This window comes from Alosa sapidissima, chromosome 12 (assembly GCF_018492685.1).
Source record: "Alosa sapidissima isolate fAloSap1 chromosome 12, fAloSap1.pri, whole genome shotgun sequence".
Classification (NCBI taxonomy): domain Eukaryota; kingdom Metazoa; phylum Chordata; class Actinopteri; order Clupeiformes; family Clupeidae; genus Alosa; species Alosa sapidissima.
Genome location: NC_055968.1, coordinates 245,001 through 258,517, shown reverse-complemented (window position 1 = coordinate 258,517; position 13,517 = coordinate 245,001). Strand labels below are relative to the sequence as shown.

General features: G+C 42.0%; 1 protein-coding gene across 1 annotated transcript in view; it reads right to left on the bottom strand.

The window, feature by feature from the left end:
• The window catches only part of hoga1 (4-hydroxy-2-oxoglutarate aldolase 1), a 101,425-nt gene that overhangs the window by 20,055 nt on the left and 67,853 nt on the right, over positions 1–13,517 (bottom strand). Inside the window, exon 5 of the mRNA XM_042056205.1 lies at positions 10,803–10,937. Within this exon, the coding sequence (XP_041912139.1) occupies positions 10,803–10,937 (135 nt within the window). The remainder of the gene's footprint in view (positions 1–10,802; positions 10,938–13,517) is intronic.

Below are 13,517 nucleotides of genomic sequence, written 5' to 3'. Positions count from 1 at the left end.
GGGCCAGGGCGCGGCGCTTCCTGCTGCCTAGGCTGTGGTTTCGGTTTCAATGACCCCTATTACGCCACTTTCCACCATATCGGACCTCAGCCATATTGGATTTAGTCCAAACTCTACGAAAAGTTTCAGCGGTCACAAATGTCATCCGATTTTCACGGAACTTGGCAGAGATGATCTTCAGACCGAGCCACACGATACTTGCCAGATTTTTCAATTTCAAGTTTGTTTGCCCGTGACAGCCAATCAAATAGGGCGACGAAGCCGCCAAACAGGAAGTGGACTAACATCTCGGTGACGCTTTGAGTTAACATAACAAAATTCGATACCATTAGTCAGGACACTGTCCCAATCACTCTACATAATCTCCCTTCCTCAATTCGACTAGCAGACACCCTCCCTATTTTTAAGTCTAGACTTAAAACATACCTCTTACTGCCTCCCATAGTTAGGTATGGTGCGGTGTGGAACTTCACCCACCTCAGGGATTATGGAATGGACCACCCTGCTGAGTCCTTGTGTGACTGGCACCCCAGTCACGCGCGTGATGGTGGTCACTGATCCATACCTGCGCTGGTGTCGACTACCCCTCACCATGCCCTAGTTATGCTGCTATAGCATAGTGCTGTCATGGACTTTTCATGTGCCACGCCATACAACCCCCCCCCCCCCCCCCCCCCCTTCTCTCTCTCTCTCAACTCTCCCTCTCTTGCCTATTCTCACTATGGTATACTGTAACATAGTGCCACTGATTACTTATTGACATTAACCATTTTGATTTTCAGTAATACTAACCCACTCTACATCTCTCTTTCTTCCCCCTTACCTCACTTGTGAGGTATATCATCCCCAGTCATCAGCCATCCGTCTGCTTGGCCACCCATCTCACCTGAAGTCCCATCTTTTTGACTGCCCTATTAATGTCCCCCTACCCGGATTCCTGGCCCGTACTGCCGACCCACCACATGCCCCTTGACAACTCCTTTTCCCCTGGACAATTCCAATGCTGGACTATTTGAACATTCTGTCACTAAATTAGGATTAATGCATTATCATACCAGATATGTAATCATCCCACCTCAGGTGGCTTTAAACACCATGTCCTATTCTCTACACCTGACTATCATATGCATTTGTCATGTATACAGACCTTACTGTCCTGTATTTGACCCTAGGCAGATAGGTCAGGCCCGTGGTCGTCAGAGTCGTGGATCTGCTCGAGGTTTCTTCCTATATGTATCTCCAATTCTAGGGAGTTTTTCCTTGCCCCTGTTGCCCATGGGCCTTCTTTTCTTTTCTTTTCTTCCTTTCTTTTCTTTTTTTCTCTGATTGTCTACACTCTGTTAAGCGCCATGATACATGTGTAATGTTTTGGCACTCTATAGGCACAATAAATTGAAATTGAAGTGAGCTCTCATCTCAGCAAGGCTTTGATGTATGAAGTCCAAACTTGGTAAGGGGTCTTGTTCACTGATTGTGATGATGCACTAGGAAATTGGTATCATTTGGCATGTATAGACCGCTTTCAGGTCCCTAACAACCGTTGGAGGACAAGCAAACCCAGAGCCATATAGCAAGACATTGAAAGAAAGACACAAGGTGCTTGAAAATTGTTAACTTTTGGCAGAGAAAAGCAGACTGAATTTCCCCTGTGTGGTACAGGAGACATCTTATGTTTTTGTGATGTGTCCGTTCAAAGCTAAAAATGTTTAAAACGCCAATAAACTAGGCAGGCCTAGGTGCTAGACATTTGGATACGAAGCAGGCATTATTAAGCTACGAAGTTATGCCACAAATGTTATCTTCATGCTCAAGAGGAAAAACTGAAATCATGTAGGCTAACATAGGGTAGTGACGTTAATAAAGTGTTTTATCATATTCATATTCAGCATATCATTTTAATCAGAGACTTATCGATATGATCAATTAGAACGGAGGCTATAGCCTACATTTCACGCAAATGACAAGATGCAGCTAGCCTAAAGTTAAAGTTGACCCTCCATTTGAGTTGTTTGTTTTAAGAAAGTAGACATGGGCTTGCAAGTGATGTTATTGCATAGGCCTACTAAAAGGTATACTGTGCCTAGTTTAGCTATGTCGTGTATAGGCTATTTTCCTGTCATTTTGTGCATTGTATTTCAGTCAATCGTTCTATGTGTGTCCGGTGGCATAGGCTACTTTATCAAAGTAATTATCCTCTGACCTCAGGGGGAAATGATTGCCCACCCCTATCACGTAGCCTTTGAGTAGGTAGTTCTCACTTTAATCTAAATCTAAACTAATTGTTTGTGCAGTCGAAGCCCTACCGTTAACATTAACCTAAGCCTAACTAACTTTACAGTGACCGGCCAAATGTTTAGCCTACCTTCCATAAAATCTGTTGCTTTTTCATAGGTAAATCCGCTACACCTCTAGATGAAAACAACCCAGACTCAGCTACACCGAAATATTTAGGTAATATGTTTTTATTCTTCATCTTATATCAAGTTCAGCCAGCTTGCTTTCCATGCGCTGGTGCTTGTCCTCCGAGTTCGTTCTTAACTACGGTTGTTAGGGACCTGAAACCGGTCTATAGGGGGCGCTGCAATACAGGAAGTGAGCTTGTATCTCAGCAACGCTTTGATTTACAAAGTCCAAACTTGGTACAGGGACTTGATACCTGATTGTGATGACGCTCTAAGAAATTGGCATCATTTGGCCTCTATAGGGGGCGCTGCAATACAGGAAGTGAGCTTGTATCTCAGCAACGGTTTGATGTACAAAGTCCAAACTTGGTACAGGGACTTGGTACTAGATTGTGGGGACACATTGGGAAATTGGCATCATTTGCCCTCTATAGGGGGCGCTGCAATACAGGAAGTGAGCTTGTATCTCAGCAACAGTTTGATGTACAAAGTCCAAACTTGGTACAGGGACTTGGTACCTGATTGTGATGACGCACTAGGAAAATGGCATCGTTTGGCCTCTATAGGGGGTGCGGCAAAACAGTAAGTTAGCTCATATCTCAGCAACGCTTTGATGTACTAAAGCCAAACTTGGTACAGGGACTCGGTACTTGATTGTGAGAATATGCATGGAAATTGCTGTATTTGGCCTCTAGGGGTACTGTAATAAAATAAATTAACTTATATCTCATCCATTCTTTATCTAATTGCCATCAGAGTTGTTGTGAGTGCTTGCTCATGCCATGGGTGGGTGACAAAGTTGGTAGTAGGCTATTGATAGCTTAGTTGAACAAAGTTTGTAACTATTGTAAACATTTGTGTACTGTATTTTAATTGTGGTTTTTACCTGGTTTGTTTGGCAGGAGCTGTGGCGTGCCTTGCTCGCTCCGTGTCTGATTTGCATTTATTGTATTTTCCATGCATCAGGTATGCCATGGTTATGGTTTAATTATGTACAGTGTATGTTTCTTTCTTGTCGCTCTTTTGCGACTGTCATGAGGCAGAGGAGCTGTGACGCGGCTTGCTCGCTCCATGTCTGATTTGCATTTATTGTATTTTCCATGCATCAGAGAGCAATTAAGTGAAATTCCATTCAGTTGTGGCGTACATCCTTTCATACACAACGCAGAGTGATTGAGGGAGGGGAGAGACGACCTCTGTTACATTAGCATGGGGTTGGGGCATTTTTCGGTTTCTGGTTGCCTGTGGTTTCCTAGGGCGATTTCCAGCTAGACCTCGGGAATGTTTCTAGGTTCGCGGTTGTGTGCAGTGGAGGCGGTAGCTAAGCATTTCACACTCAAATTGCCAGCTAGCCGCCTTTCATAGTGATAGCTGGCCTGACGAGGGAAATGGCAAACAATCACTGGCTGAAACTTAGCCTTCGTTTTGAACTACGTTTGTATGAGTGGTAGGTTGTGGCGTAAAATGACTTGATTGTAGGCTTAGCTGTTAGTTTGTTGTTCAGTTGAACATATTTATCTAACAGCTGCCCCCCCCCCCCCCTTCTATCTTCTGCTACAGGAGGATCAGGCTGACTGCAACTGCTATGGATGCTATGGATGGCAGGAAAACACAGTACATGTGAATTTCTAGATGAAGAGTGAATAAAAGCACTTGCTTAACTGATAACAAGTTGTCAATGGTTATTTATGCAAGCTTGTGTAGCCTAAACAAGACATATCTAGGCCTAGCCAAATTTATCCTGGCTGTAGATAAAGCAGGATATGAATTTCCCAATATTTTGCCAGATTGGGCTAATAGTGGTTTACTGAGGTTTAATATCAATTGAAATACCATTGAAATCACGTTGATCTTTAGTTTGGTTGTAATTTCAACCAGGGCTTTGAACCGGTTCAAGGAACGAAAACGAAAACCGGGAACTTTTTTGTATTTTACAGGGAACAGAAACGAAACCGGAAACGTTATTATTTTTTATGTTCTGGAACAGGAACACTTATTTAAAAATAATGGTAACCGGTTAATACCGGTTTTATTTCGTTCCTCAAAGTTTTCGTTGCCTAATTAACTAAAAAAAAAAAGTAATTATTTTCCTGCGCACGTTACCATGACGGCTGAGGTTCACTTCCTGTGTGACATCACATCACACATTCGCTGACTGAATGGAGAGAGAGCGGTGTCTCCACTACACATCTTAAAAAAGAGGTAAATTACGACCCATCGTTAATTAAAACGCTCATTCCAAACACAATATCAATAGCTATATTTGTCGAATCCACGTTAATGATGGACTAGCGAACATTTGGCTAAATGGCGCCAACACCTCTGTTTGCCTAATGCACAGATAGCTAGCTATTCTTGGTAACACACTAAACGGATTATCTTTCTCATTTGTGGCACCTTTTCTGTTTGTGTAGATGGGAAGACATACTGAGAATCCAAATCGCCAACATTTTTCCTTTGACCCAGCAACAAACAAATCGAAGTGCAACGTTGAGGGATGTGGAGCCGAAATAGCGGGTAACCATGGGGGGAACTTGCAGAGGCATATCCAAAGGCGTCACCCGGACCTGTTCAAGAAGTCTTCGAATTCTACTGCTACCACACAAAAAAGACCTGGCCCAAGTCAAAGAACTTTAGATGAGGTTACTGTGAAGAAGCCAAAATTGCTCCATGTACCCATTACATCGGAGGCCCTCGTAGATGCGTGTTTGGAGCTGGTCACAGTGAACGGCAGACCATTTTCCTTAATGGAAGACACTGGCTTTAGAAAAATAATTGACCCACTACAACAAGCAATTGGAAATGGTTTCGCAATTAATTCAGCCAACATTCGTGAGAGGGTCACAACACTCGCTGACAGCGAAAGGAGAAAACTGATAGACGAGCTTAGTGGCAGGCTTATCCTGCTGAAAATCGACAGTGCCACTTGCAGGGATCACTCTGTTTTGGGGATTAATGTGCAATATGCAGAAGGAGAAAACATTGTGTTACGGACGTTGGCTGTTCGAGAACTGTGCGAAAGACATACGGCCTCCTATATATCTTCTGTGGTACAGGAGGTGTTGGAAGAGTATAAAATCAGTCTGAAGCAGGTGTACTCACTGCGGACAACGGTGCCAACATGCAAAAGGCAGTGCAACTATTGTCCGACCTGCAAGCGACAGGCAATGATGATGAGGAGGACACTGATGCAGACACAGAAGCTGACGACACGGGAAGAGAACCTGATGTTGAAATTGATTCTGTTGTTCAGGGGCAGATCTTGCGCAGTGTGTGTTGTTCAGCACACACTTTACAACTAGCAGTAGATGATGCATTGAAAGAGAAGGGGGTGTCTAACATCATTGGTAAAGCACGCCGTGTTGCTAAAAAGTTGCGCACTCCAAATGTTGTGCCCGTTATTAAAAGAATGGGCCACAGGAGGGCCATAGTTGACTGCCCCACGCGCTGGCATTCCACACACGACATGTTAGAACGACTTTGCGAGCTCAGATCGTTTTGTGATGACATGTCGCCTACCGTTAATGAGCTGCATTTACAGTTTTTTCTGATTGCTTAAGCACATTTTTTGTAACTATGGCTTTTTTTGCAAAACTCTACACACAAATGGCAAAACCTCTCACCCAATCAGCAAAACATTGTAGTTCTCTTGCAAAAGCTAACACACCTTGCTTAACTCTTCACACCTTCGTAAAAATGGTGTTTTCGTATCTAACAGTAAACACAAGCCATCACAATAGTAAGCAAACAATATGCCAACAACACACTGATGGTATGAATAAAAAACACATCTGGCTTTTGCTTTCTCTGTGCACAAGGTAGACTATGTCAGTTTGAGGTCATACTTTTGTCATAGTTCTGTAAACATACAGGGATCCCAACTTCAAGTATTAGTGTTTATTTACACACATCAAAACAAACACAAGTGTGTTTTTCCAAGTCAAAACACAAAATAGCATTTCACTGAGACAAAACAAATCAGTCTACATTGGGTCGTCTCTCTCAAAATTCTGTCTACATCACATGCAATGTCCTAGTCCAAGGCACTGGGAAAAATATATTCTGGAATGACGTATCCAGGCCTGACATGACAATATCCCCACATGTAGACTGTTTTTTTGTCTGTTTTTTTCTCTTCTCACTCTGCCTGCTCACTCCATGCTCGTACCCATTGTACATTACCTGTGGCTTATTTATAGTGCTTAGGCTGATTGCAAAGTGAACTAATTATCTAAAACAATTTTCACATGAGAAAGTGTGCCAGAGAGTTGGCAAAATAGTGTAAATAATAGCCATTGTGCCTACAGTTGTGCAAAGTGTGTGTTACAAAATTACAAACTGAGTGCAAAGCAGTGTTTGTGCTTTTAGTTTTGTGAACTCAGTGAGTGGTTTTGCCATTTGTGTGTAGAGTTTTGCAAAAAAAGCCATAGTTACAAAAAATGTGTTTAAGCATTCAGAAAAAACTGTAAGTGAACCCCAGTGGCAGGCCATTTCAAATATAGTCAATGTGTTGAAACCTGCGAAAATTACAACCAAATGCATCCAATCGGAACAGCTTACCGCAGGTGATTTTTACGGCCAGTGGCTGAAGTGTGTGTTAGATACCGAAAAAATGGACAGCCCCTTTGCCAAATGACTGGTCCAGTGCATGAAATCACGTCAACATACATTGTTTGAAAATGACGCATTTGTGGCCGCTTTATTTGTTGACCCTAGGTATAGGCTATTTTTGACAGATAATCAGGCTGACATGGCAAAATTACACCTGTGCCGCACTTGGGACATGATCCAAAACCTGTCCGCCGCCCCCACAGACAGCGTAGCTGAGCGTTCATCATCTTCATCTGAAGATGATGAAATTGAGAAGCTGCTGGTGGCTAAAGAAAGACAAACCACTGTCATACAAAAGGGCCGAGTTCCCATTGCATCGTTGTTAGACGCCTATTGCAGAGAAGCGCGTTTAAAGCGCACCGAGAATGTTCTTCGTTATTGGGCGTCCATGGCCGCTTCAAATGCAGATATGCACAAACTCGCAATGTCCGTCATAGTGCTCCCCGTGACCCAAGTCAGCGTGGAGCGCGCATTTTCATCTTTGAAGTTTATTCTTTCTCCGCTTAGGTCGTCCCTGAATGACAAAATTCTGGAGGATATTCTTTTCATCCGCCTGAATAAACAGTTTGGAATGTAGGCTGACCCATTTGCACTTCCGTCTTTCTTGGTTAACGTCAGATATGGGGAGTAATCTGCTTTTGTGACTGCATGATTTCTTTTTTTTTAAATTTATTATTGGCTGTTAGGCATATTTTCTGCATCGTGGCAATTTAGCCTAGGCAATTTAGCCTACTCTCGTAAGGCCTAATGTCAGTCACAAATCTTTGATTTTTTGTTGTTTGTTTAAAAATGCCAGGTTGGAATTTGTTGTTTTAACAATAAACTACACATTTGAAATAATTGTAGGCCTTTTAAATTATTATTATTATTATTAATAATATTATTATTATTTAATAATGGTTGTAAAATTATTACATTTGGTTTAAGCTGGATGAGAAAGATGTGACATAATTCTATAACATTAAACAGCTGACAGGAACGAAATTAACCGTTCCGGGAACAGTATTTTTTTGTTCTAACCGGTTCGGGAACGTCAATTTATTGGTGGAACTCATAACCGGAAACGTTATAATTCCGTTTCTGTTCGGAACGAACCGATTGGGGAAAAAAATCGGTTCAAAGCCCTGATTTCAACATTATTTCAATATTCATTTTAGTGGAAATACTATTGAAATCCCGTTGATCTGTAGTTAGAATTTCAATGTTGCTTCAATATTAATGAAGGGTGCAAAAGTGATATAGAATAAATGTTGCAGTGCGACGTTGATTCAATGATTTTAACGTTGACAAAGTAATGTTGATTTTAACATAGATTCAATGACTAATTGTTAGATGGGTGCAGAATGAGCAGTCATCAACACCAACTGAAAGCCCCATTTTGCAGGTAGTCTTGCATTGCATACAATTAGGCTTTCTCTGAACTACATTTTCCAAAGGCCAGCTTTCGTGCTTGTGTCACAACTTCAGAATGGCTTGACGCACATGCTTCAAATTTGGTGTAAACATTTGTATGGACTTAATGATGAAGTCAAATGACAAGGTCAAACCCACCTTGAGTGTGATATCTCAATAATGCCTGACACACAAGGTTTTTTGGTACGAGGGTTACAAGGATACAAGGATACAAGGAAGTTTATTGTCACATGCATATAGTTACTGGAAGTAAGAAATGCAGTGAAATTATGTCTGGTGTCAGCCTATTTGTGCATTAATGGGGGGGGTAAAAAGTGCAGTAGAAGAGGGGTTTAGTAGATTAAGTGGCAAGGGCTGCATAAAAAAGGTGAGGGAGGATTGGGATTGGGTGGGGGGCACCAACAAGGAGCACCCAAGAGCAACAGGGGCAAGGAAAAACTCCCTTACCAAGGAAGAAACCTTGGGCAGATCCACGGCTCAAGGGGCTAACCCAACTGCCAGGGGTCTTGGTGTGTGTGTTGGGGGGATGACAGGGGAGATGGGATAGTGTGCTGTGTATGTGGGGAGAGGGCAGTGTGCAATATGTGTGTTGGAGAAGCTTCCTCATGAGACAATGTGCTGTGTATTGAGGGGGGGGGGGGGGCAGTGTGCTGTAAGTATGTTGGGGATGTGTGTTGGAGAAGCTTCCTGATGAAATAATGTGCTGTGTATGTAGGGGGGGGGGGGGGGGGGGGGCAGGGACTTACTATTGCAAGCAGAGTACTGTATGTAATGTATGTGAGTGATGACAGTGAAGATGTGTGTGTGGGCGGGAGGGGAGTGGAGCAGTGACTGTGTGTGTGTGTGTGTGTGTAGTGTGTAGGTGGGTAGGTGGGGGCAGTGTGCTGTAAGTATGTAGAGGATGTGTGTTGGAGAAGATCCTGAAGACAATGTGCTGTGTATGTGGGGGGGGGGGGGGGGGCAGTGTGCAGCAAGTATGTAGAGGAGGCTTACTGTAGCAAGCAGTGTGCTGTATGTATGTGAAGTGATGACAGTGATGATGTAAGTGTGTGTGTTGGGGGGGGGGGGGGGGGGGGGGGGTCAGGGACTTACTATTGCAAGCAGAGTACTGTATGTAATGTATGTGAGTGATGACAGTGAAGATGTGTGTGTGGGCGGGAGTGGAGCAGTGACTGTGTGTGTGTGTGTGTAGTGTGTGTGTAGTGTGCTGTAAGTATGTAGAGGATGTGTGTTGGAGAAGATCCTGAAGACAATGTGCTGTGTATGTGGGGGGGGGGGGGGGCAGTGTGCGAAGTGATGACAGTGATGATGTAAGTGTGTGTGTTGGGGATGGGGGTGGGGTGGGGTGGGGGGGAAGAAAGGCTAGGCAATCAAGGACATGGGTAGATGGAGGAGAAATCAAAAATAATAAATAAAAAGTGTGCAAAAGTTGGAGAAAGTCAGATATGTGTGTGTGTGTGTGTGTGTGTGTGTGTGTGTGTGTGTGTGTGTGTGTGTGTTTTGACGTGTGATGAAATAAGAAAATAAATAAAAGGTCTGTAGCATAGGGAGAGGGATGTAAAAGTGTAAAAGTGCTAAAAGTCTTGTAGGTGTGTGTGGGTGTGTGTGTGTGGGGGGGGGGGGGGTCATGAGTGCTGAGGAGTGAATGAGTGCAAAGTCAGTATAGTGTGAGTTCAGAGTTGGGAAATGTTTGAGAGTGCTGAGGAGTGAATGTGTGCAAAGTCAGTATAGTGTGAGTTCAGAGTTCGGATGGCCTGGGGATAAAAACTTCTCCTGAGTCTCTCAGTTCTGGCTTTGTGACTACATAGGCGTCTTCTTGATTTCAGCGGTAGGAATAATCCATTGTTAGGATGAGAAGAGTCCTTCAGAATCTTTTGGGCTCTTAGGAGTACTCTTCTGGAATAGATATCTTGTAGAGCAGGGAGTTGAGTTCTGTTGAGGTTTGTATGAACTTAAAGATTAAGTGATTCAATGTTTTTTTTTCTTCAGGAATCTCCCCACCAATATTAACCCATCAGCTTTCCATCCACTATTGTAATTCCTCTGGCATTACATTTCTAGTTGGTTTTTGAAATACTCAAATATCGAAATCGGTATCAGCCTTCAAAATCCTATATCGGTAGGGGTCTATTACAGACTACACAAAGAGTGTAGATTTTTTAGTTTACTGTAAAAGAGGTAAGAAATGTGAAAGATAGGCATGTGTTTGTGTGGGTCGGGTGGGTGTGGGTCATTAAAAACCCTGACACACACATGTCAGGTTTATTTATATATTGTCATGTGACAATGTAATATTTATATATTGCCATATGACATGTCACTAGGAGGAAATGTTAATATGTCAATGTGAGAAAAGAATAAAAAACATTCACTTACATCTCCACCACTGTCTTTAAGTCCCACAATGTTTGGATGCTGAGACAGGCAAACGATTGCATCCACAGGCAGCTCTAACCCTGTATTGGCTGGAACACTGTACAGAACCACTGGAACAGGACTTGCATCCGCCACCTGCTGGAGACAACATGCCTTCATATTTCTATTTTTAATGTTATCTTTCATGATTTAGACATTCTTTAGAAAAGGCAAGGCATGCACAGAGGTAATTTAATGTGAAGTAAGAGAAGCAAGTCACAAAACTACTATCAATTTTAATAACCAACAAATACGTAATACTGTCAATTAAAGGTTCTCTAAGCACGGTTGGGTGATGTCACTTCTGTTTACCTTTCAAACAAAACAGAGAGCTAGCTCGCCCCTCCCTCCCTCTCTCTCCCATGCAACTGAAACTGTCATGAACACGCATCTCATCAGAGATTGGCTGGAAGAGTTTGTTATTAATTTCAAAACATGGCTTTGAAATGTTTTGTTGGCCAATCAATATCAATAATATACAAATATCCCATACTAGCTTTCATCATATTGTCTGTCAGGCCGGCAACCATTATGCGATTGGTTCCGAGGTGGTCACAAGGTTCGTGGACGCCATGTTGGCTACCAACATTCATCACATCCCTATTGACATGTGCATGGAATAATGGTAAACATATAATAAATGATTTAAAAAATAACGTGAATTACTTAAAAACTGCCCTACTGTTGCGTGTTTGGCTACAGTGAAAGACTGGGAAGCGGCAAAATATTCCATAAGTTCCCCTGTGACTGAAAAAAGGTGAAAAACTGTGTGAGCAGACAGTGAAAAGAGCAAACTGGAGGGCAATTAATACTCAATAATGTGCGAGATGTAAATGTCAATTTCTCTCTTTGACTTATGATTTAATCCAAAATTGACCAAATTACATAGGAAAAATATAGGAATACCATTGTTAATGTGTACCACGCTGTCAGTTCTAAGTAACACTGCTTTAGAAATGAATGAAGTTTGAAGTTAGCCAACCCATAGTCATGACTTGAAGCTTGATTTTAATTGTCATCTGTAACTCAGATGTAATATACTGTGAAAACCACGCGGGCATGTAATTTATGTTGATTTAGATCATCAAATATTATTAATACATAGCTTTGCCTCGGTTACTACTAAGATATTATTGCTAGCGTGATAACATTATGGTCCTGTCCTCCCGCAATTTACACCTGGCCAAACACACTTTTTACTTGTATGCTGTCTGTCGCATTATCATTGTCTTTTCATGCATTTTGTTAAAACACTGTGAGTAACTTTGTTAATAGTTCAGTTGCTAGTCATGATGTTTTTGGAAGTCAAGTCAGGTTTATTTATAAAGCACTTTAAAAACAACACCAGTTGACCAACGTGCCATACAATAGAAAAGTTTAGAAACCTGAAAAAGTCCAAGTCCAGGTTCGAGTCTCCAGTATTCAAGTCCGAGTCAAGTCCAAGTCATTAAAAATAATTTAGATATTAAAACCATACACCAAATAATATTCTAATGCCATATTACAATTATAGCCTAATGACATTACCAAAAAAAAGTAGAGTCCTCGTCTCAATTTCCGAGTCTGCATGGTCTGAATGTACGAGTTTGAGTCATTCAGTGCTCAAGTCCAAGTCAATCATTGTTTTAACTGTAAATATAGCCATTTTCAACAAAGTACCTAGTTTCCATAGACATTCTCTGACTTACAAATGTCAACACACGTTTCTTTTTATCTAAAGTTAGTGTATTCTCTTGTCTTACCGTTGATGAAAAATGACTAGAGGATTTAGCCACTGTGTGCCTTTATTTTCATACCATAGTGAAAAAGAAAGTCATGAACTACTAACTTAAAGTCATGAACTCATTAACTTAAACTAGATGTACCGCAGAACGGTACAAAATATGACTGCCGCCAAGTCCAGCACATTTTTTCCACAAAAATAAGTCACGCTTGTGAAATTGTGTTCCTACTTTGTTACTTTTTTTGTGTTTGTAATTGAGTGTGTGCAGAGTGTGTGGTTGTTTATATATGTTTTGTTTGTGTTTTTTGTGTGTGTGTGTGTGTGTGTGTGTGTGCTTATGTGTTTGTGTGCGTGTTTGTGCCTGTCGTGTGTGTGCATGTATGTGCGTGTGTGTGTGTGTTTCTGTGTCTTTGTGTGTGTGTGTTTTTATGTGTGTGTGTTTATGTGTGTGTGTTTGCATGTGTGTGTGTGTCTTTATGTACAGTATGTGTACGTAAATAAAGCAAATCATCAATTATCTTTGCGATAAGTGCCATGGGATCTTTAACAACCATGGTGAGTCAGGACCTCAATTTAACATTCATGCAGGATAACATCTCCTGCAGTACAGTGTCCCATTTTTAACTAGGTGGCGCTATACATTAAATGAGTGGTTATGGGATGGGTTGACATGGTCCCTTAAGACCAACATGCAAAAAAAAGGTGGTCCTCCTAGGCCCTACAATTCTCGAGATATTCACAGAAAACTGTGTCGGCCCTACCCTCCTTTCTGGGGGTCCAGTCCGGCAGGGGGGGGGGGGGGGGGCGACGGATCAAAACGAAAAACAATGGTTCCATGCTATCCTTGTGGGGCTATATGCCCACCAAGCTTCGCTGCGAGGTGGTTATAATAAGTTGAAATTAGATAGGAAAATGCTTCTGTTAGGTCTTGTACATAAGATTTTTCAGGGGTG